At 40.9% G+C, this 23245-nt stretch overlaps 1 protein-coding gene across 1 annotated transcript in view; it reads left to right on the top strand.

Moving 5' to 3' along the window:
- Positions 1 to 23245, top strand: part of NEB (nebulin) — a 203314-nt gene that overhangs the window by 111558 nt on the left and 68511 nt on the right. The window contains exons 82-105 of the mRNA XM_037027771.1: positions 673 to 876; positions 1708 to 1812; positions 2972 to 3079; positions 4925 to 5236; positions 6020 to 6223; positions 6919 to 7023; positions 7599 to 7706; positions 8482 to 8793; positions 10770 to 10973; positions 11329 to 11433; positions 14995 to 15099; positions 15201 to 15512; positions 16203 to 16307; positions 16871 to 16969; positions 17169 to 17270; positions 17411 to 17518; positions 18132 to 18443; positions 20021 to 20125; positions 20235 to 20339; positions 20711 to 20818; positions 21582 to 21689; positions 21792 to 21905; positions 22289 to 22486; positions 22874 to 22978. Of these exons, the coding sequence (XP_036883666.1) occupies positions 673 to 876; positions 1708 to 1812; positions 2972 to 3079; positions 4925 to 5236; positions 6020 to 6223; positions 6919 to 7023; positions 7599 to 7706; positions 8482 to 8793; positions 10770 to 10973; positions 11329 to 11433; positions 14995 to 15099; positions 15201 to 15512; positions 16203 to 16307; positions 16871 to 16969; positions 17169 to 17270; positions 17411 to 17518; positions 18132 to 18443; positions 20021 to 20125; positions 20235 to 20339; positions 20711 to 20818; positions 21582 to 21689; positions 21792 to 21905; positions 22289 to 22486; positions 22874 to 22978 (3753 nt within the window). The remainder of the gene's footprint in view (positions 1 to 672; positions 877 to 1707; positions 1813 to 2971; positions 3080 to 4924; positions 5237 to 6019; positions 6224 to 6918; positions 7024 to 7598; positions 7707 to 8481; positions 8794 to 10769; positions 10974 to 11328; positions 11434 to 14994; positions 15100 to 15200; positions 15513 to 16202; positions 16308 to 16870; positions 16970 to 17168; positions 17271 to 17410; positions 17519 to 18131; positions 18444 to 20020; positions 20126 to 20234; positions 20340 to 20710; positions 20819 to 21581; positions 21690 to 21791; positions 21906 to 22288; positions 22487 to 22873; positions 22979 to 23245) is intronic.

Here is a 23245-nt window from a genome sequence, read left to right as displayed (position 1 = left end):
TATTCCCTGGCCTATATTCCAGACTATTTTTTATATCATCTATATATTTTTTGGCGATGAAAATGTATTTCAGACACATTATATGAATTTTTATTTTTTAAATAAAACACTTTTTTTCAGATTTTATTTTTAGAGAGAGGGGAATGGAGGGAGAAAGAGAGAGGCAGAAACCATCGATTGGTTGCCTCTTATGTGGACCAACTGGGGACCTGGCCTGTGACCCAGGTATCAAACCGACCAGACCTTTGGGTTCGCAGACTGGCGCTCAGTCCACTGAGCCCCACCAACCAAGGCATGAATTTTTTTTAAAAAAAACTGCCACTGCTGTGCTATACACAAAACACGAAATGGACTTTCCATGGATCTCATATTATAGGATAAAAATGGAATGAGAGTCAACAAAATTTCCTTTTTAAAATGTTTCAGTTATACAATTTTTAAATATCAAATAATTATCCTGAAATTTAACATTATTGCTATTGTATTCCTATTTGAGGCCAGTATAAAGGATTATGCTTTTACAAATTACTCCATCATTTATATTAAAACCCCAAGTCATGTAAAATCTCAGGTCCTTCTTTTTTGGAACCACCATCTCCCCCATGAACTTTATCTTCCAATTACGGGATATGTCTGATGTGGGAACAAAATTTCTGTCTAACGTCTCTTCAGAGTGTGTATAAAGCGGACCTGGAGTGGCTACGGGGCATCGGCTGGATGCCAGAAGGCTCAGTAGAAATGACCAGGGTGAAAGGTGCTCAAGACCTGATGAATGAAAGACTCTACCGGACGCGACCAGAAGCCTTGAAGTTCACCTGCATTACCGACACTCCAGAAGTTGTCCTGGCAAAAGCCAATTCTCTGCAAATCAGTGATGTAAGAGCCATCTTATGTCAAGCTTTCCTTTTGTGGGGCTCTGTCACCAGATGAGGCCACCCAACTGGACTAGCAGACTGCTCCTCTTCAAAGGCTATAGTGGTAGGAGCGGCTCTGAGAACCTCTAGTTTAGGGAAGGCACATGCGAGGTAGAACTCTGACGAATGCCAGTGGGCTTTTCTCCTGCCAAACACTTGGAAGCACTAAAATTAGAGAACTGTTACTCCATTACAATTCAAAAAACCAAATATTTATTTAAGTTCTATAAAATACTAAAGCCTATGGCATAAAAAATGCTTCATATTAAGCGATCTAACATTGTATTAGTCAGGATTCTCCCAAGAAACAGAACCAGTATGATGTGGAGGAGAGAGAGATTGGTTTGAAGGAACTGGCTCACACTGTTGCGGAGGCCGGCAAGGCCAGAATCTGCAGGGTGGGCCAGCAGGCTGGGACCCAGGAAGGAGGTGTGGTTCAATCTCAAGGGCAATGAATAGGCAGAATTACTTCTTGCTCAGGGGAGGTCAGTATTTTTTTCTATTAAGGCCTTTGACTGATTGGACAAAGCCCACCCCCATTACAGAGGGTAGTCCACTTTACCCAAAGTCTACTGATAATGTTAATCTTATCTTAAACAATACCTTCGCAGAAACATCTAGATTAATGTTTGAACAAATATTTAAGTACTGTGGTTTATCAGGTTAACACATGAAAGTAACCATCACAAACATATATAAAAACATTTTCCAGGTTAAATAGTCACCTAAACTTTATGTCTCAGATCTTCATTCTTTATTACATATTGAAATAATATTTCCCTTCTCTCCACAGAAACTGTATCAAGAAGCCTGGAATAAGGACAAAACCAACATCAGCATTCCCTCTGACACCCCAGCCATGCTGCAGGCCCAGATCAATGCCTTGCAAGTCAGCAATGTAAGAGGCATAAATGTGAAGTATAAATGCCTTTATGAGGAACCCGTCAGCTTATGCAGCATGTTATCAAAAAATTACCTGGCTTCGAAATGTTTTCAGCTTTTGGAGTTGGACACCCTCTCGCTCTCTTTTTAAAAAGATTTTATTTATTTATTAGAGAGAAAGAGAGGGAGAGAAACATCAGTGTGCCAGAAAAAAACATAAATCAGTTGTCCCTTGTATACCCCTCCACCGGGGACCTGACCAGCAACCCAGGCATGTACTCTGCCTAGGACTCACCAGCAACCTTTCAGTTCACAGGCTGCGCTCAACTCACCACGCCACACCAGCCAGGGATGGACATGTTCTCTTTAGCTACCATTCCCAATGCAATGTGAATAAACATTCTCTTTAAAACGTTAGTTCAGATACATAGCTGGGTCCCTGCACTGCAACATTTGGGATACCTAAATCTTATGAAATGTACTCCTTTCAGCCTTACAATCATTGTCCTATGTCCAGTGTTTACAGCTCAGTTTCATTGTATATTGTTTGAGAATATTGAAATCCTAGTTAAAAGTCTCTTATGCAAGAAAGTATAAGAGGTAACAGTCTATTGCCTTTCTTTTTCTATTTTCTTTAAAAGGTTTTAGATTGATTTAAAACTTTCTTGTTTGCATTTAAAGGCCATACAAAAAGCCAAAAGACAACTTATAATTATATGCAAAGTGCAGAATATGTATATCTATGTCACGTCCCATCAACAAAGACCTCTAAAAAGTCAAAAGCCAACATGAGGAGGAAAATCTAATCAGGTCTTATATGGTACCTTGTAAAGGTTCACAGTTGATTCTTAGTTTTCACATACTTGTAATGAGATTTCTTCAGATGTGGACCATATTGTGATAAATGCAAATATTGAAACCTTAGTTTGACTTCAGGTGTTTAGATTTAGATATTTAACTGTTAGATTTAGATATTCACCTTTAAAAGTTTGATCAGAAGTATCCTGCTCTCCACAAAGTAAATAACCAGTAACCAAAGGAAGAACTCAGGAGTAACCGTTGTTTTTCTTAGGTTGCCTTTGTTCTCACATTACGCCTTGTGATTTGTGTGACTACTTTGAGTATATTCACTTATTTTCAATTCCTGTAATCAAACCTGTGTTTTCCCTTAATAGAAACTCTACCAGAAAGACTGGAATGAAGCCAAGCAGAAAGGCTATGACATCCGAGCAGATGCCATTGAAATCAAGCAAGCCAAAGCATCCAGGGACATTGCCAGCGAGGTACAGCTCCTTGTCTCCTTGTGGTTCTTCTCCTCCATGCAACAACTAGAGAGAGTATTTTTCAAGGATTTAGGTGTTTTTTTAAAATCTATGCAAACTATTGCATTTTGTTTTACACTAAAGACTTCCTTTAAAAACATTAAAATGGGAAGAAAAGCATTAAGGTAAACATAGAGGAAGTATATGTGATTTTACCCCCCAAATATTTATAACATTCTACATAAATATAAATCACAGATGAAAGTTTCAAACAAGTAGACTTAAGAATGTAATCACACAGACTTCTGGCCAAGATGGAGGTGTAGGTAGACACACTGTGCCTCCTTGCACAACCAAAATAAGGACAACAGGAATGTAGAAACAAAAAAAAAACCCAGAACTGACAGAAAATTGAACTGTACAGAAGTCCAACAACCAAGGAGTTAAAATAGACACATTCATCCAGACTGGTAGGAGAGGTGGAGTTGGGAGACTGGGTGGAGAAGGGTTGAGGCAAAAAAAAAAAAAAGTGGTGGCTTGTGGACCCCGGGCATGCAAGGCAGCAGCTGATGGACCCCAGGCATGCAAGATGGCAGCAGGTGGACGCTGGGTACACAGGTGGTAGCTAGCAGACCCCGGGCATGGGGTGGCAGTGGACAGACCCAGAGAGGCAATGGATTGTGGAGGGGCATGGTGCGCAAGGAGGCTGACTGACCAGGCAGTCCCACATTCATGCACAGATAAACCAGGCGAAACTGGAGAGCGAGACAGATCACACAACCCAGGGTCCCAGCTCCGGGAAATAAAGCTTCAAAACACCAATTGAAAATACTTGTGGGTGTTGAAGTTGTGGGAGAGACTCCCAGTCTCACAGGAGAGTTCATTGGAGAAACCCACAGGGTCCTAGAATGCACACAAGCTCACCCACCTGGGAAACAGCACCAGAAAGGCCCAGTTTGCTTGTGAGAAGCAGTAGAAGAGACTGAAATCCAATGGAGAGTGAAGCAAGCACCATTGTTCCTTCTCAGACCCTGCCCCCACATACAGCATCACATCACAACCCAATCACTGGGTTGACCCGCCCTGGTGAACACCTAAGGCTTTGCCCCTCACTGCATAACAGGCACGACCAGACTAAAAATTATGGCACAAACACAAGAACAAATCAAAGCCCCAGAGCCAATACTTTCAAGTGACCAGGAGATAGCCAACCTATCACATGGACAGTTCAAAATACAGGTGATCAGGATGTGGGTCTTACTACCATCACCTTCTGATTCAATCAGCAAACTTGCTTTCCATTCCTGAAACATGCACTCTTGTCTCCTAAATCACACATGACTTTTTCCTACTTGAGGTACCTTCTATATTCTCTGGGGACTGTCTGACTTAATGTTCTACCTGCCAAGCAACCTTGGGGACAATGCATGCCCTTACTGTGCATCATCTTCCCCATCTCAAATATGTGATAATAAAAGTACTACCATGTAGATATATTATAAAGATTAAATGAGCTTATAATTTCCACTGTCAACTATTTTCAACTAAAAAATCAGCAATACCTTATAGATCAACCTAGTACATTTGAAGCACTCATAATAGTATCTGGCGTATGGTGATTGCTCAGTAAATGTTAGTATGATTGCATTTTTATTACTCATGTTCATCATACTGTTTCCCTCCCAATATACTCATGTCCTCTATAAAACTACCCAAAAGCCCTAATTTCCTTAAAGTGAGCTGATGTATATAATGACTGCCAATGTTGAGCCATTTCACATTAAGAAAATATTCTGAAACATTGAATGAAAAATCTTCATACTACATTATTGTTATATCTCTTTTTATTGGTTTTTACAACTTTAGTACAAATACAAAGAAGGCTACCGTAAGCAACTGGGCCATCACGTGGGTTTCCGCAGTCTACAAGATGACCCCAAACTGGTGTGGTCCATACACGCTGCCAAGATCCAGAGTGACAGAGAATACAGGAAAGCTTATGAGAAGTCTAAAGGAATTTACAATACACCATTGGATATGATGTCACTTGTTCAAGCCAAGAAATGCCAGGTCCTGGTTAGCGACATTGATTATCGCAATTATCTGCACCAGTGGACATGCCTGCCAGATCAGAATGATGTGATCCAGGCTAAGAAGGCCTATGAGCTGCAGAGCGATGTGCGTATATTATCACCAGACTCTTGGGGAGATGTGTGTCTGTGTGTTTAGTCACAGTGTGTTCCCTAGGGAATTAATTTAACTGGTAATCTTAATGGAACTTAATGTGTTCTGTACATTTCATGATAGTAGAGGTTTTCTGAACATTTTTCTAATCTTATAGAGGATTCCTTCTTATGTGGCAAGGCCTTATTAATCAAGATGAAAGTCACTCTGCTATTCTGTATAATTAGGTAGAAATTTTTAGTCCCAGTTGTTCTGATCTTGTATATTTGCATGATCAGATATCTAAATTTCAGAACAGTTAAACATAAGAAAGTTTTAAATTTCAAGTTTATTTGATGCATGTCGGAAAACATATAGTTATATATTATATATAGAGGAAAATACATATAGACATAGCTATGAATATTTTTCCCCTTGTACATGCATCTAAGGACCTTTCTTTCAAGATTCCTACAGGTGTTATTCCCAGTGGTACCTAAAAGACGTATTTCAAATGATGACCACAGAAGCTCGACCTTGATTTTATGCCATTGCTATCTGTCATTGCCCCACTGCCACTGGTCAGCCTTGCTCCAATTCCTGTAGGGTCCTGGGAATTTCTCCCAGAGATGTGCACCAGAGACACAACACCCAAGGTTAACATTTAATGCTGATCCTTGAATTTTGTGGGATTGGCCACCCAGCTGACTTAAGCAGAGACAGTGCGTGGTTTGCTGGCATTGTGCTCTGGTAGGCAAATTTGACTCTGCTGCACTCTGCGGTCCTCTTGTCATGCAGAATGTCTACAAATCAGACCTGGAATGGTTGAAGGGTATCGGATGGTTGCCAGAGGGTTCTGTGGAAGTGGTGAGAGTGAAGAATGCCCAAGATATTCTCAATGAAAGGATGTATCGTACAAGGCCTGAGAACCTCAAATTCACCTGCATTGCTGATACCCCTGAAGTCATTCTGGCAAAGACCAATGCTCTCCAGATCAGTGAGGTAAGTGGGGTTTATGATATGTTCAGATACATTGAAGAAATCTCAGTGAAAATTCTAACTGTGAACTTTAAACTGCTGATAACAGCATTAGACTCTTGAAAATACATATGCCCAGATAGAATTGTATATAGTCCATCAATGAACAATATCCACATTTCATTTGCTTGGATAACTCTTTGGTCAATGTAAGTGTGGTGGGCATCTTCATGCTTTACAGATTCTGATATGTGCTTTAATGCATTTGGAGACTTTGCCTGTAATGCAGGTCAACCAGTTAATACCATGCTCACAAAATAGCCACCATTTCTTGGCATGCAGTCATGAAATAAGTTGAAAAGTCCAGGGACAACAATATTAGTCACTACAGTAGTTTATCTGAGCTCAGAGAGCCAGGATGTTATCAGCAATGTAGGTCGTTCACGGCAATGTGGGTTTACTTGATAAAGCACATGTGAATAAGTGCAAAAGGGTCACTTTACTACTGTGTCTCTGACTCATTTTACATGTATATTATATTCCACATAAATATATTCCTCTTTGTAGCTACTATTGGCACTTTCCAAGTTAAAAAGAATGTGATCTATAGTTACATAGGAGAACCTCCAAAGAGAATTTTTAATTGTCCCTATAATTTTATTCATATTGTAATTGACTTATTTACGAATCAATTATGCTTCGCTTTTCATTTTGGCCAGCCATTGTATCGCGAAGCCTGGGACAAAGAGAAGACCAATGTGAATGTGCCAGCTGACACTCCAGCAATGCTGCAGTCCAAACTCAACGCCATCCAGATCAGCAACGTAAGACACCACACATCCCCTTGGCTTACACAGCTCTCTGCCTAACTGAACATTCCGGCCATGTGCTCCAGCAAGAGTTCAGCAATGGGCATTTCCCTTCCACTACTTTTACTTCTAGTCTTTAAGCTAATGTGTGTGTGCACCTACACGTGTGTTTAAAATATGGAGATGTACGTCTTCAGATCTTTTTTAGAAGAGAGAATGCAGTGGTTTTGTCAAAACTCAGCATAAATATACATATGCATGTATAGTACTATTCAGTTCTCTTTTTAGTGGTCCAGCATTGATTTTTTCATTTTAAAAGCCAAACAATATTTTTTTCCCTCATTTTCACATGATTTACTGTCTCCTAAATTTCTTCCCTTAAGAAAAAGTTATTAGAGAGTACTTTACTAAATTTCACTAAAAATCTATTGGAACTTAAGTTCAGTATGAAACCAGCCTACTTTATAAATCTTAAGGGGAGAGTAATTTTGAGTTTAACTGTTAATTAACATGTTCTTGAACATGTCAGTAGTGCTGACTCAGTAGCTCCCTCTTCAGATTGACTGTGGTGTTGCAATCTCCATTTGCAGAAACACTATCAGCAAGCTTGGGAAGACGTCAAGATGACCGGTTATGACCTGCGTGCAGATGCCATTGGGATCCAGCATGCCAAGGCTTCCAGGGATATTGCCAGTGATGTAAGAGCTCCTCCTTGCCCAACTGTAACAAACACTAACAAGTAGGCACACAGGGAGTTAATTCCATCCTAATCTTTAACTTATTCCCTCAGGAATTATATTTAAATAAAATGGAGGTCATTGTTATTAGAGTCTTGTTTTCAAATCCCAAATTCAAGAACAACTTTTACAACAACTTGACGATCCTCATGCATCTCTGCTTAGTTCTGCTCTTCTTATGTTTAAGCACAAATTTTGATTTTTCTTTCCAAAACCTTCTCAATATTACTTAATTTATAAGCACTTAGGGATTTATGGGTAGAAAGAATTCCATTGTTGCTCAAAGTGCAGCATGCATAGGTGGTACCTGTGAAAGTTTTATGCACTGCATGAACAAGCATTTTTAAATGGTTATATATTTGTTTTAATGAGTGCTAAACAAATACAGATTTTATCCTATTTAGATAGAATTATACATTTTAAAATAAAAATTAGGGAACCTTACACTTTAAGAGTAAACTTATGTAGGCAAAGAATCAAGTTGACTTCAAGTATGAAGTATGTGTGGCACATGTTTTTTGGCAAAACATGTGAGAGTGACGAACAGTGACTGAAGTGTGGGGGAGACTGGGCAAGCCTGGACTGGAGGACAACTGGGAGCACAGTTCTCATCTTAGAGGTGCTCACAGTGTCCCCCAAAGAGTCATGTAAGGGAATGTAAGCTATTTTGAACTGGAAGTGTAAAAAAACTGAGTTTGAAAAAACAACTCTTCTTTCTTCTGTTCCCATCCACCAGTATCTGTATAAAACTGCTTATGAGAAACAGAAAGGCCATTATATTGGATGTCGGAATGCTAAGGAAGACCCTAAACTGGTCTGGGCAGCAAATGTGTTAAAGATGCAGAATGACAGGCTGTACAAAAAGGCCTACAATGACCACAAGGCCAAGATCTCCATCCCTGGGGACATGGTGTCCATCAATACTGCCAAAGAAGGCCAGGCGTTAGCAAGCAACGTGGACTACCGCCAGTACCTACACCAGTGGTCTTGCTTTCCTGACCAGAACGATGTGATCCATGCCAGGAGAGCGTATGACCTGCAGAGTGACGTAAGTGTGTGCTCGTGAGGGGTAGGCCACTCTCCGGGGAGGAAGCCTTCCACAGCTTTGCCTGGGTACTCCTTCTAGTACTTGGGAAAACACAACTCTCTGTACATAAAAGCTTGTCTTTAGTATTTGACCAAGTCACCTCTGGGTTTACTCAAAAAGTCTTCATCGTCATTGTTAACTTTTCCTTTTCATAATTTTTCTATAGATTGGTTAACATGTTCAATGTTTGTAGTTTATTAGACATAAGAATTGTCAAGGTTCTTCAACTATGTATTGAAGAAGGACATGGCTGTCTTCCTGAAAATTAGTTTGAAATGTGCTAGCAGCGTCCTCTAGACTCACTAGTGTTCCTTAGCTGAGTATGCTACACAATATAATGTTTCATTAATTCACCTCAAGTATTTTTAGATTTAGTCATATTTTATGCCCATTCAGTGTCTTGGGAATGATTAATCCCCTCAGGCTATTTATTTCTCCTATAGAAGGGATACCTTTTTTAGATTATGTGAACTAAGTTCCCCTAAGCTTCAAGAGATGCTTTCTCTTTACGAATGAGTTTCCTACAGGAAAGTATGCCCGTCACTTGAAATGAATTGCCAGCCCGTGAATGTAAGCCATTTTCTAAAGAAGTGCAGTCTCTTCATTAACCTGAACCATGTTAGTACACTGAAAGTGAAGAAGGGAAATTTCAAAATTTGTATGTAATTCTCTTTGAGAATCCCTTCTTTTGACTTCTGGATATCTATCAAACTTTATACACTAAAACATACAATGCCATTCCTCATTAAGGCAGAAATTTTCCTACATTTTTCACTTCTCTTACTACCTTTTTAGCCTGGTATATGTATCTTATTAACTAGTTATTAAAATATCATTTTAATAACTTCAAACACCTTCAAAGTTTTTAGTAAAATTAATAACTAGTATTTAACATAGAGCAATGTTATATGGTTAACCACTTACCTGCGTCTGGGGAAAAGGCTTTAATAGCCAAGAAAATGAAAATCCCAACTCAAAGGGAGGTGCTATCTTGGAAAAAGAAAACCCAATTAAAATAAAAATTGGGGAGCTAGGGTAGGGCTTGAAATCTTGGTTATCTTTTAAAAATATGTGTTAAACACACCATGTGCCAAGCATCGTGCTCAGCACTAAAGATACAATTGTGAAGAAATAATAAGAAATACGACGAAGTTCCTTTAGAGAGCACTAGGGCATTCATGTTGGTTACGAAGAAACAGATATTAGAGAACATCAGTGTGAGGTGGCTGAGAAGGAGTGATCTCTGGCCCTATGAGAGGTAGCAAAGCTTACCTAAGGAAGTGCTGATTTCGTGGGGATGTGGGGGGAGAGTTGGAGGTGGCCCTGTGAGGAGGACACAGAGGACATTCCTGCAGAATAACCAGCGTATGCAAAGGGGGCTGTGTGCAAACCACACGCTGAAAGGCCAACACAGGCAGAATGCACAGGTCAGAACAGGTCGAGACTTGTGCTAGATCATTCCTCCCCTTCCAGTTCATGGTAAAGATTTTGATCTTTATCCTAAGACTAATGGGAAACCACAGGGTGGGGGAGTGCTGTGACATCAGATCAGAATTACAAATTTTGACAAAATCATTCTGGCTGCCTTGTGGAGAACTTACTGGAGAGTCCATTATTCTTGTTTTTAAAGTCTATATTGACTACTATGATGATTACTTAATATTATTCAAAAATGTTCCATGCGTCCTCCAAACAGAGAGTTTCTTCTACACCTTTCTGCTTTTAAAAATGTGCACATGCACCCCAACACAGACCCACTGTGAGAGAAAACAAGCAGGAGAGAGCACTGCGGTGCAAATGAGAAATCAGGTTCATCCGGACAATGCTCAGTTTTTAGTATGGTTTGTGGAAGATAAAATGTAATGTACAGATGGCTTCCCTGTTTTAATGACAGTTTTTTTAAACCTGTTCCTAGCTAACCCTGTTTTCTCTCACAGGCTATCTACAAGGCTGACTTGGAGTGGCTTCGTGGCATTGGCTGGATGCCTGAAGGGTCTCCCGAAGTCCTAAGAGTCAAGAACGCCCAGGAGATCCTGCGAGACAGCGTCTACCGGACGCCGGTGGTGAACCTCAAGTACACAAGTATTGTCGACACCCCGGAAGTTGTCCTGGCTAAATCAAATGCTGAAAACATTAGTATTGTAAGTCACCATTTTCTCTATAATAAAATTAGATTAGTCTTAAAAATAAAGGAAGTAATTAACTTGATATTATTATCTAATAATAATAATATTGATGATAGCAAAGATTTTAATAAATAGTACTGACAGAGTTGCTGTATTAGTACCCAGTTAATTTTAAACAAAAACTCAAAGTATTAATAAAAGGTATTAATACAGATTTCATATCAAACCTGAGTAACTTATGTGAAAAGATTCTAGAAGTTTGTATTTTAATATGAAGAGATTTTGGATCAGAAAAATTGAAAGTTGTGCATTGGAACTGGCAAAATTACAAGTTATGAAATAATTTTGTTCTTATTGGTTCTTTTCATAGCCAAAGTACAGAGAACTTTGGGACAAAGATAAAACTTCGATCCACATAATGCCAGATACTCCGGAAATTAATCTCGCCAGAGCCAATGCTCTAAACGTGAGCGATGTAAGTACTGCAACAGACTCCTTTTTTGTCCAAAAGTCACTCAGTTGGTGCTACTCCAGTGGCCCTGTCCATGGCCAAGGGAGAGAAGGCGGACTGGTGGTGGAGCCAGGGAAGACTCCTTTCCATCAGCCCTGGACCAGGAGTGAGGAAAGGAGCAGGCCCTGGCTCGGAGTCACTGGGCAGCGTCCGTTACTGGTGAGCCAGGGTCAGCATGAGAGAAGGGAGAAGGGAATAAGGACAAGAAAGATGAGAGGAATAAAGAGACCCACAGACAAGAAAGGAGAATTAATGACGGAGTCAGATGAACTCACAGTTTGAGAATTCTTTGCAAAACTCTGCACATTAATTTTAAAACCTGAATTATAGTGACTTTTCTAGGAAATTATAAATTACTAAACTTGACCTCAGAAAAAGAATAAAAGTATCTAGCAAGAAATTAGGAGAGTCATTAAAGACTTTCCTCTCTCCTCTCAAATGCTAAGGCCACTCAGATGATTTCACAGAAGAATCTTTGATAAAGAAGAATTCTTTATCAAAACTTTGAGGAAAAACAAAACAACACAAACTACCCTAGAGCCCAAAGAAAGAAGAAGGGCCAGCACAGTTAGCAAAACTTGTCAAAATAGTTTCACAAATGAAAACTAGACCAACAATAATGAGGAAGACCGTTAGTAAAATATGAGCAAATCAAATTCATTGGTACATAAATATATAACACAAATGACTAGGTTTCATTCAGGAATTCCAAATTCAGAAACTTAATAATGTAATAGAACAAAAGAGAAAAATCTGCTCATTTTATCAGATTTGAAAAGATCTATGACAAAAACCAAATATCTATTCCTATTTTTTAAAATCAAATCTTTGCAAAATAAGAAAAAATGAGTATTTTATTGATGTGACTAAGCGAATAAATCTCAAATCAAAGGCCAGGCTCATGCTCAGTAAGTAAGCTTCTCATTCGAGTCAGGAATAAAATAAGGAGGCCCTCTAACATTCCTCCCATTCTTCTAGCTAAGTAAGTTTCTCTTTCTAGCTAAAATCACTAAGTAAGAGTAAGGATAAGAGATAAATTTTGGAAAGAAAAAAGACAAAATTATCATGTTCTCAGAATAAATCATTATATGCCTGGGAGAAACAAAGGAATCGACTTAAAAATATGTTAGGCAAAATGAGAGAATTTAGTTACATGGCTAACCACACAGTTCAGCGATGTTCAAGAAGGTACTGCCTTTGTGGGCCAGAAAAGTTTCTTCTGTGTAGAATAAGTATGACCTTGGAAGAAGAACACTACCTTAGTGCAATTCACCATCATTTGAAACTTTTGCATCAACAGCAGTGTGGTGATTGTGGGGTTTTTTTTTTGGGGGGGGAGGAGTAGGGAGACTAAATGGTTATCGAAAATAAATACAATTTTAAAAAATCCTATTCACAAAAACAATAATAATAATATATCTTGTGTGAGAAGGAGCCTGGCAAGCGATTCCTCACCATGTGCCAAAGAGTGCATCAGCTCTATTATAATGAGCCACTTGGGAGCTAATGTTTTCAAGGATTGAGAAGAACACCAAACTTTTAGGGCACTGATACATTTTTTGGGGGGTGGACCTGAATCAGTATCACGGTGCAGTGTATGCTTGTCAAGTGACTAGAGGGAGAGGCAGTCGGCTCTTCATTTCGGCATGGCCTCCTCAGTGGTTTGATTTGATCCAGAAGCATCTGTGGCAGGAAAATTCTGGAAAGTCTCATGTGCTCTCTTTCACATGATAAATTTCTCAGCTGGAAATACCAGAACCCTACCATTGATATGATGATATAAGCAAGGCTAGTATTTGAAACTATTCCAAAAGTAAAGGTATTAACTTTAGATATTTAGCTATTAGACAGGTAGGTATTAATGATAATGGCTTGTGTTTTGGAAGAAATCAAACATCCTATTTGCAGTGTTAACCAAAAGGTACATTTTTATATATGGTGTCACCACTATTATAATCTTTATAAAAGCCACTATTTGAAACCCTCTCCATCATTTAGAAAGCACACCATTTTTAGAATATTTGTATACAGTTTTATAGGTAACCAGGCAAATTCATTTTAAATTGATGCATTTAATCTTAAAATTAATCTCGTGAGTAAAACATGGTTATTTTGTTTTATCAGGTAGGAATGATGAGACTTTAAAAGATTAAGAAACTTGACCATGTTCTCAAAGTTAATAGATGAAGTTTGTTCTCAAGCCAGGTATTTTTTAGTTCAAATAAAAAATATATTTGGCCCTGGCTAGTGTGGCTCAGCGGATTGAGTCCTGGCCTGCAGACTGAAAGGTTGCCAGTTAGATTCCCAGTCAGGGCATGTGCCTGGGTTTCAGGCCAGGTCCCCAGCTGGGTGATTGCAAGGGGCAACTGATCAATGTTTCCCTCACACATCAATATTTCTCTCTCTCTCTTTCTCCTTCCCTTCCCCTCTCTCTAAAACTAAATAAATAAAATCTTTTAAAAATATATATTTGATCATATAAGCGAATAAAAAGTAAACTGTAAGAAAAATAATGTAATAATATACATAATAAAATAAAAACACAAATTAAAATAACATAAAGACAAGTTTTCATTGAATATTCTCTAGTATAATACATTTAAATGTGAAGAATACATTTTACTTTGCACAGAAAACAATGTCGATCATTAAATAGGCCCACCCAAATACATGCAAAAGCTTGAATAAAAACTGCTATAAAACATATCAATACTTGCAAATGCAAAATCTGCCCAAGCACCCATAGTTCAGATATGCAAAGGCCATGAAACTGTCGACAATTGAAATTCACTTGTCCTTTCTGCACTGTTCAAGGTCCCATGCTGATGGATATATTGTCTAAATTATACATGTAAATTACTCTCATTTCTGAGTCTTTCTGACATTGTCAATACAGAATGTGCCTGTTTAAATATGAACATATATTTTTAAAGTTATCTGTAAACTAGTCACTTTATTAATTAACTCCTCTTTACAAACAAACAGACTACATATTTTTAAATGACTATTAATACCCAGTTGTGCTTTAGCAGGAACATCTAACATTTCCAAACAATGTGCAGCCTCAATCACATAAGATCTAGAAAATCATATTGGGGGAAACCCCCCAAATGTAAAAAGTTTATAATGCTGAAGATTATAAAACTGAATTTAATTTTTTAAGTTAAATAAATTGAATTATTGAATTAAAGATAGTTAATAATAGCCCATCAATGCCTGAACATATATGTATCCCAAAGCTAGCAATACCAGAAGCAACTAAACTCCTTTACATAAACCATGAACAACTACTTCATGACTATGATTCAAATTAAAAAGAAAGAACTCTTGTCACACCCAGATACCTGGACTCCAACACGATTTTATATTTCAGTGCCATGGTGCGGAAGGATTCTTTCACCTATTGTCACTTCTTTACCTGGTTCTGGGCCTTCAAAACTGCATTCCTCTAATAATAATTCCATGTGAGCCCTTGGCCGCATTGCTAGACCTGAACCTGGAATGATGTCTTTTGTTCTCTCTCAGAAAATTTACCGGGAAGGCTGGGAGGAAATGAAGATGAGCTGTGATGTGCGGCTAGACGCCATCCCGATACAGTCCGCCAAGGCTTCCAGGGAGATTGCCAGTGACGTAAGTGTGGCCTTGTGTAGCATCTCCATTCTTTAAGCAGATGCCCTAGGTGCATTAAGAGACCAAACTGTGATCCATCTGCTTTGTTTTTGCATCCCCAGTATAAATACAAACTTGACCATGAGAAGCAGAAGGGCCACTACGTGGGCACCCTCACCGCCAGGGATGACAACAGGATCCGCTGGGCCCTCATAGCTGGCAAGATTCAGAATGAAAGAGAGTATCGGCTGAACTGGGCCAAATGGAAGACGAAGTTCCAAAGCCCTGTGGATATGCTTTCCATCCTGCATTCGAAAAAATGCCAGATCCTGGTCAGTGACATTGATTATCGCAACTACTTACACCAGTGGACGTGCCTGCCTGACCAGAACGACGTGATTCAGGCCAAAAAAGCCTACGAACTGCAAAGCGATGTGAGTGGCCTGCGTTTCAGGATGAGCTCTTCTCTGTTTCGCCATGACTCCCCGAAAGTTTGTCAAAAGTCCTTATATCCTTACTTTACGTCTTGTACAGCCGAGAACTTGGTTTTAGTTATACTTTATAATATGATATCAAAATCACCTCTAGACTTGGTGTCAACAAATAAATGATAACATGAATATAGTTCTTAATTATTACAGGCTAAGGATAATTATATTATTTCTATACAATTTCAGTAGCAACAGAGGTTTATATCCCAAGTAAAATATGGGCAGTCCATGGAGAGGATGTTGGCACAGATATGCTGTTTAGCTGACACAATGTGTAAAACTTTTGAGGTTGCCAGGGTTTTTAGACAAGGGTATTTTGTGTACAAGTCTAGGGTTTCCCATTTCTCTTGAAAAATCAGAGGATGGAGCTCTGAACATGTGTTAGCCCTGACGACAATAACCGATAGCTGAATTGCAGCTATCGGTTATTGCTGTATTTATTTAATGTCTTTTAAGTAAAAAATATGTCCTGTAGTTTACTATACCATCTGGCCTCCTAACTAACTACTGATGTTACCTGCCTGGCTGCTTGAGTGTGTCATTCTTAAACTGTAGTTCTCCATCAGACCCATGGACAGAACAAATAGGACAATGGCTAGGGTTGCTGACTTGACCCCGGCCTTGTTTTCACAGGCTATTTACAAGGCCGACTTGGAATGGCTGCGTGGGATCGGGTGGATGCCCCATGACTCTGTCTCTGTCAATCACGCCAAATATGCTGGGGATATCTTTAGTGAGGTAGGTACTCCCGCCTTTTCTCTTGCCATCTTTTATCTTCAATGACTGAACAGAAATACACAAGCCACAGTTTGGCCATACCATACCAACAACTGAAACAATTTCAGTTGCTGTCATTTAAGCCAAACATACATTTTTTCCCCAAAATAAGCTCTACTGCTGCTATGATGCTATAGGACCACATCTGTAATGCAAGGTCCAGCACACTCACTGATGCTTGGGATTGTATAAATGAAAAACGTCTTTTGGCAGCAATAGGAAAGTATTTGAGAGAAGTTTGTCCAGTTGAAAAAATGTGTTGAGATTTATAACCCACATAAGATACACGTGCATAATGATCCATTACATGACTTTGGAAGCTAAGCAAACCTGCTACTTTAAAATCTGTGGGAGGTATAAGAAGAAAGCCCATTCGTTAAAAAATAAAATGCTATGAAGAAAGCCAAATTGCCAAGGAAACACCATGGCGCTCTCTGCTTCCAGCAGAAAAGGACCCTCAAATTTAGCCTTTCGTTCTCAGCTCACATAGGACCAGAGACAGCTGTCTATTTTCTTTCCCGTAGAGTAAATATCGCACAAAAATCGAAACGCTGAACTTTACTCCTGTGGATGACAGAGTGGATTATGTCACAGCGAAACAAAGTGGGGAGATCCTAAATGACGTGAGTACTTGACTGTCATTCTAAAATTTTCCAATCAGATAGATGTCGCCTTGAGCATCTCCACCTACTTCCACTCAGCAGCATGTGATCGTCATCTGAGATACAGACGTAATCACTGAGATCATTGGTGCTAGCTAGCATTTGCTTACGTTATGGTTTCTTAGCATCAAGTAACTTACCCCCTGCCTCATATTTCCAGATTAAATACCGGAAACATTGGAATGACAACAAATCAAAGTACACCCTCACGGAGACCCCGCTGCTGCACACTGTCCAGGAGGCAGCCCGGATACTGGACCCGGTAGGGCTTTTACCCGGATGTCTGGGACTTTGTGTGGGAACAGAGGACCGTGTTACAACTATCGGAGATGTGTGCACACGATTTATCCCTCCGTGCTGACCTCTCAGTTTAATCCTTTGTTGTGGCCCTCTGTCTTGTAGTACCTCTACAAGGAAGGCTGGGAGAAACAAAAAGCCACCGGTTACATCTTGCCTCCAGATGCTGTGCCCTTTGTTCACGCCCATCACTGCAAAGATGTTCAGAGCGAGGTAAGTGTGCTCCTACTATGAGCACACTCTGTGAAGGCTGAAACTTGCATGTGGGGCACCCCAGCTCTGCCAGCGCACAGCGCAGTGGAGTGTACCTTGTCGGCTGGGCAAGCCTGGCCAGGCGTGGGGATGGTGGGAGTGCCTGCTCCCTTCTGGTCCTTTTCCCATGGGCTTTGGGAGTTCCTTTGTTTTTTCCCTCAGCTTTTTTAAAGGCTAGTGGTTGAGGTTTTTACTTTTTCTTATTTATTTTTTCGGTTTCGGGTGCACAACACGATGATTTGACATTTGTGTAGACTGTGAAATGGTGACCACAATGAGTCTGATTAACATCCATCACCATCTTCCCTTTTTCTTCTATTCCCTGACTTTCCTGGGCTCGCTAGCCCTTCAAATACAATATTGCCAGAATTAGAAAACAAATGCCGTTTTTTCTCATTTTTAAGTTGATAAATTCTTACGTTTATTTATTTATTTCAATGTTTTCTGTGATGTATTCTCAGGGTGAGGGTGTGTGGCACAAAAATCTTGGAGGCTGAGTTTGATGGTGTTCAAAGTCCCTTTTGCCCTGTGTGCTTGTAAAAACCGATGGAATCTCTGTGCTTCTTCCCACCAGCTGAAATACAAAGCTGAACACGTAAAGCAAAAAGGTCATTATGTGGGTGTCCCGACCATGAGAGATGACCCTAAGCTGGTGTGGTTCGAGCACGCAGGCCAGATTCAGAATGACAGACTATACAAGGAGGACTATCATAAAACAAAGGCCAAAGTCAATATACCTGCTGACACGGTGTCGGTGTTGGCCGCCAAGGAGGGGCAGGCTCTTGCCAGCGACATCGATTACCATCATTACCTGCACCAGTGGACGTGTCATCCTGACCAAAACGATGTTATTCAGGCAAGGAAGGCCTATGACCTACAGAGCGATGTAAGTGATCTTTATTTCTTAATTATCTAGAAACATATGTTCTAGCCTGAGAATTGTAAGCAGCATGCTGGGGCCACCACTCTTTGAAACGTGAAGCCGTAACTATTCAGTTTGTTCTCGGAGAGAACCGAAGCTGGATGCGAAGTAGAGAGGGGTCAGGAGCAGGGGTTGAGGGACAGCGTGGCCGACTGGCTGCATTTCTGAACCAATTTCAAAGTTATTTTTTAAAAAGCCTGCTGCTTTCGTACCATCGCATTAGCAACTCCTCACTCACATTCGCATGAAAAGTGATCAGCTGATATAAAACAATAATTGGCTTGGGTGGGAACTGAGGCTGAGTTGGGATTTTGACTACATTGCCTGATAGAATAATCACGGCCCTGGAAACGCCCCATTGGTGCTTTGCCAGGCATGTCATTCCCCAAGGCATTTAGGAAGTAGTTCCTTGCAAGGAATCAAAGCAAAACGGATGCAAAATACTGATGAGGTGCTTGAGGGCCCAGAATTTCTCAGGCGGAGCTTTGGTACAGCAAGGGTAGAGGATGTGACTTAGGCCACCTGGCACTGAAGCCTGCCTCGGGACCTCTTCCTGACACCAGAGGCCTGTAGGGAGCAGAAACGATGCATCAGCACAGTGCTCAGGTGCCCCGAGGAGCGAGCTCTGCCTGGGTCTCCTCATCACTACCAAAACGGAAACAGAAAGACTGCCTGTAACACAGGTGCTGAACTTAAACCTCCCACCTCATAGGTTGTGAAGGACCATTGTGGAACTTGAATCTGATTCGTGACTCCTCTTCATTTGCTGTGGTTGGGCTGGGGGAAACCGGGAGCTGGCTGGGAGGTGTAGAGCAAGCTTAACTTGAAGCTTGCCTCCTGCTACCCTATGATCCATGAGCATTTACTGGCATAATTTCCACTATTGTAAATATCTCATGCACTTCTATATAACTAAATATACGAAGTTCACTTAAAATGACCACTTCCTTGGTAAAACCTTCGTTTACATTCACAACTGGAAATGCCGGCTCCCTGCCCTTAACCCCCACGGCACTTGAGCGGTCTCACTCTCACAGCACGGGCACATCCCACTTTGAAAACGATTTTTCTCTGTGCCTGGGCTCCTTTTGTAGGTTTATCCCTCCAAGCACACAGCGCAGTGCACCATTCACAGTGAGAGGTTCAAGAAATATCGCTCAGGCGTACAGATGAACTCACCAGTCAGTCAGTGGGACAACAGCTACAAGAGACTGAAATCCTTTAAAAGCCGAAGAAATTTTTTATTTTATTTTTTTATCTTCACCAGAGGACATGCTTATTGACTTTAGGGAGGGGGAAAGGAGGGAGAGAGACAGGGAGAGAAACACTGAAGTGAGAGGAATATTAACTGGTTGCCTCTCGGGCGCTCCTACTGGGACCCACTCGCAACCCAGCGTGTGCCCCGACTGGGAATTAAATCTGTGACCATTCAGTTTATGGACCGTGCTCCAACCAACTGAGTCACACTGGCCGAGAATGAAGAAAGTGCTTTCAATCTGCTGTCTGTAACCTTGTGTCTGGGTCACTTTCCCTGCTCTCAGATCATCTACAAAGCCGACCTGGAGTGGCTCCGAGGCATTGGCTGGATCCCCCTGGATTCTGTGGACCACGTGAGGGTTACTAAAAACCAAGAGCTGGTGAATCAGGTACACAAAGCCTGTTATTCTTACCTAGTGCCTGGCCTCCGTACCCACCACGTAGGCAGAGGTGCTCTGTAGGGGGAGACCTGTCTTCATCATCTCTATTTCTTTGCAGGTGAAATATAAGAAGGCTGCTCTTGACAACTATCCTAACTTTACAAGTGTGGTAGATCCCCCAGAGATTGTCTTGGCCAAGATTAACTCAGTCAATCAAAGTGATGTAAGTTTGCTTTTGTGTATAATGAGGTGCATAGACTGGGAGCTAGATCTCTATCACCAAACAGACTGGCTTGTAAGAAAATTGAGGGGGCGGGGGCTATAAGATAAACTTTGGGGGAGAATGTCTAAAAAGCCACTAGTAGGTGGAATAACTGTACCTACTTTTAGATATCTGTTTTTTTGTCCAAGTTATTCTATTGTATTAGCTGATGTGGAATGAAATTAGTCCATTTTAATCTCTAGTCCATTTGTTCATTTCAATCTCTAAATAAATGTAAACTGATTATTATCTCACTTAGATAGACCTATAGAACTTTAAATATGCATTCATAGTAATCACAGGTTTTGTTTTGTTTTGTTTTCTCTCCTTAGATAAAATATAAAGAAACCTTTAATAAGTTGTTAAAGGGAAAGTATACATTTTCACCGGAGACACCATACATCACCCACTCCAAAGACATGGGAAAACTTTACAGTACTGTAAGTTACATTTTACGTGATATACAGCTCGGTTCCTAAGCTCTTGTCAGTATTCATATTCCTGGATGATTTTGTGAACAACTGAACTTTGGAGATCTGTTACTTCTACTGTGTTCAGTCTTGTTTATTAAAAGTGGCACGCTAACCAGACCACGTAGCCTTTGTTCAGCGGGTGCTTTTAGAGCTGCTGTGCTGTACAGAGCACTGTAGGAGGCACCGGGGAGCTCATGTTGGAACGAGTCAGGCCCTTCGGGAATTCACACAAATGAGAGGAACAGACACGCAAACAGATAGATAGTAATGTAACAGGTGCTGTACCAGCTCTGGGTGCGCACAGGGCAGAGCAACTACCATCAGAGAAGAGACAGAAAAATTGGGTAATTCCTCAGCAATCATGTGCAAACATTTCCAGCCAAGGGATGGAGGACGAGGGTGATCTGAAGGGTGATGTAAGTGTGCGTGCAGTGTGCATGGGTTCAATCTCAGTGGGAAACCCTCTTCAGCGATTCTCTCCCTAGGAGCAAATTGGTCTTCACTTTTATTAGAACTGTGGCTACAGTTAGCGTTTGTTACAGGGCCTCAGAGTTTGTAGATTTTGTTTGCAACAAGCCAGAAGACTGCCTGGTTCTTCATCAGGCACACTAACAGTTTTAAACAAAGATTTAAGCCTTGCCTTTAAGCATAGATATTTTACCTTGATTTTACCACTTTCTTTTTAGCAGTATCTGAAAGCAAAGTGTTGACACACATTTCTTTGTTCTAGATCCTGTATAAAGGGGCGTGGGAGGGAACCAAGGCCTACGGCTACACCTTGGACGAACGCTACATCCCCATCGTTGGAGCCAAGCATGCTGACTATGTGAACAGCGAGGTTGGTAGGACTTTCTCCTCTCATAGATTTGAGAGTCTTTACTGGGGAGCAAGGGCTGGTTAGAAAATCCCAGTGGTTCTCAATCCTGAACCTATTTCACAGCTGAAATACAAAGAGACGTTTGAGAAGCAGAAGGGTCACTACCTGGCTGGAAAAGAAATCAGTGAGTTCCCTGAGGTGGTTCACTGTCTGGATTTCCAAAAGATGAGGAGTGTGGTAAGCAGAGTTCATTTTAACTTAATTTCTGATCTGCCCTTTGGTTCCGGATTAGCTGCAGATGGAGTGGTGAAGAACAAGGCAGTCCGAGGCTCTTCCCCACCCCTGCCAGTTAGCCTGGGATGGCTCTGAGTCCCCCCCTTCCCTCCTCCTCCACCACCACACAGTGGGCCTCTGCATTTGACTGTAAGGTCATTTTTTACCCAGTGTTATGTAAGGGTGGGGGATTTTTTTTTAAAGAATATATCAAAGCATCGTTTGTTTAACCTCTGTCTATTCTCAAGGTATTGATCTATATTGGAAATAAGACCCTAAGAGTTTGACCTAGAAAATTCACATTTTTCCTTTCTTATTTTTGTCTTTAAAAAAATATCACCCTTTAGTTGAACTACCGAAAAAATTATGAAGACACCAAAGCAAATGTTCATATCCCCAATGACATGATGAATCACGTGCTGGCCAAAAAGTGTCAGTACATCCTCAGCGACCTGGAGTACCGACACTACTTCCACCAGTGGACCTCTCTTCCAGAAGAACCCAACGTTATCCGGGTCCGAAACGCACAGGAGATCTTGAGTGATGTATGTCTTTTCTGCAGCTGAACCTAATTACAGGCTTTGCTGAGCCCTGCCTTGGCCCCCCATGCCCTAATTATCCCCATATTCATAAAGTCTGCTGCTTTCTAACGGAGTGGCATGACTAACCACTTGTTGGTGTAACAATTGCCTCTGAATTATGGACACCTATGTGCAATATTTAGTTTGTTTAAAACAAGACTAGAACTCAGCTCTTGCCCTCCTCCTAAGCTGCCATGGGCCAGAGCATTAAAGACCTCCCAGCTGTTGAGAAGTCCACACTGTGACCACTAAGCACCATGCGCAGCCAAGAGCTGATAGGAAATCATCAAGCTGTTCGATTGTAAATTCATTTAGTACCTATTATCATTCACTGTTCCTTCCTTTTTGCAGAATGTGTATAAAGATGACTTAAACTGGCTGAAAGGTATTGGATGCTATGTTTGGGATACACCTCAGATCCTCCAAGCCAAGAAATCTTATGACCTCCAGAGTCAGGTGAGCCGGGCTTCCTAGAATGACTAACGGGCTGTGGACCTAAGGAGTCCGTGGTGCTCTCAGCGGGGTGTGAGCAAAGTTGTCCCTGTGTCCAGGCAGAGAAAGCTGCTCTGACAGTGCATGATCCAAGGAAACCCAAGGGCCCCTGCCAGTAAAACCTCTCCTGGTGGCCTGCTCTGGCGCTGGACCTTCTCGGCTGGAGTCTCTCGATAGTTTAGGGCATTAGACATTTTTAACACAAAGTTATCTGGGAGGTGTTTCCGAGCA

The sequence above is a fragment of the Sturnira hondurensis genome, unplaced genomic scaffold (assembly GCF_014824575.4).
Source record: "Sturnira hondurensis isolate 20B ecotype Veracruz unplaced genomic scaffold, ASM1482457v3 Scaffold0019428, whole genome shotgun sequence".
NCBI lineage: Eukaryota > Metazoa > Chordata > Mammalia > Chiroptera > Phyllostomidae > Sturnira > Sturnira hondurensis.
Note: the sequence above shows the minus strand (reverse complement) of the source record. Positions and strands in the feature narration are given on the sequence as shown.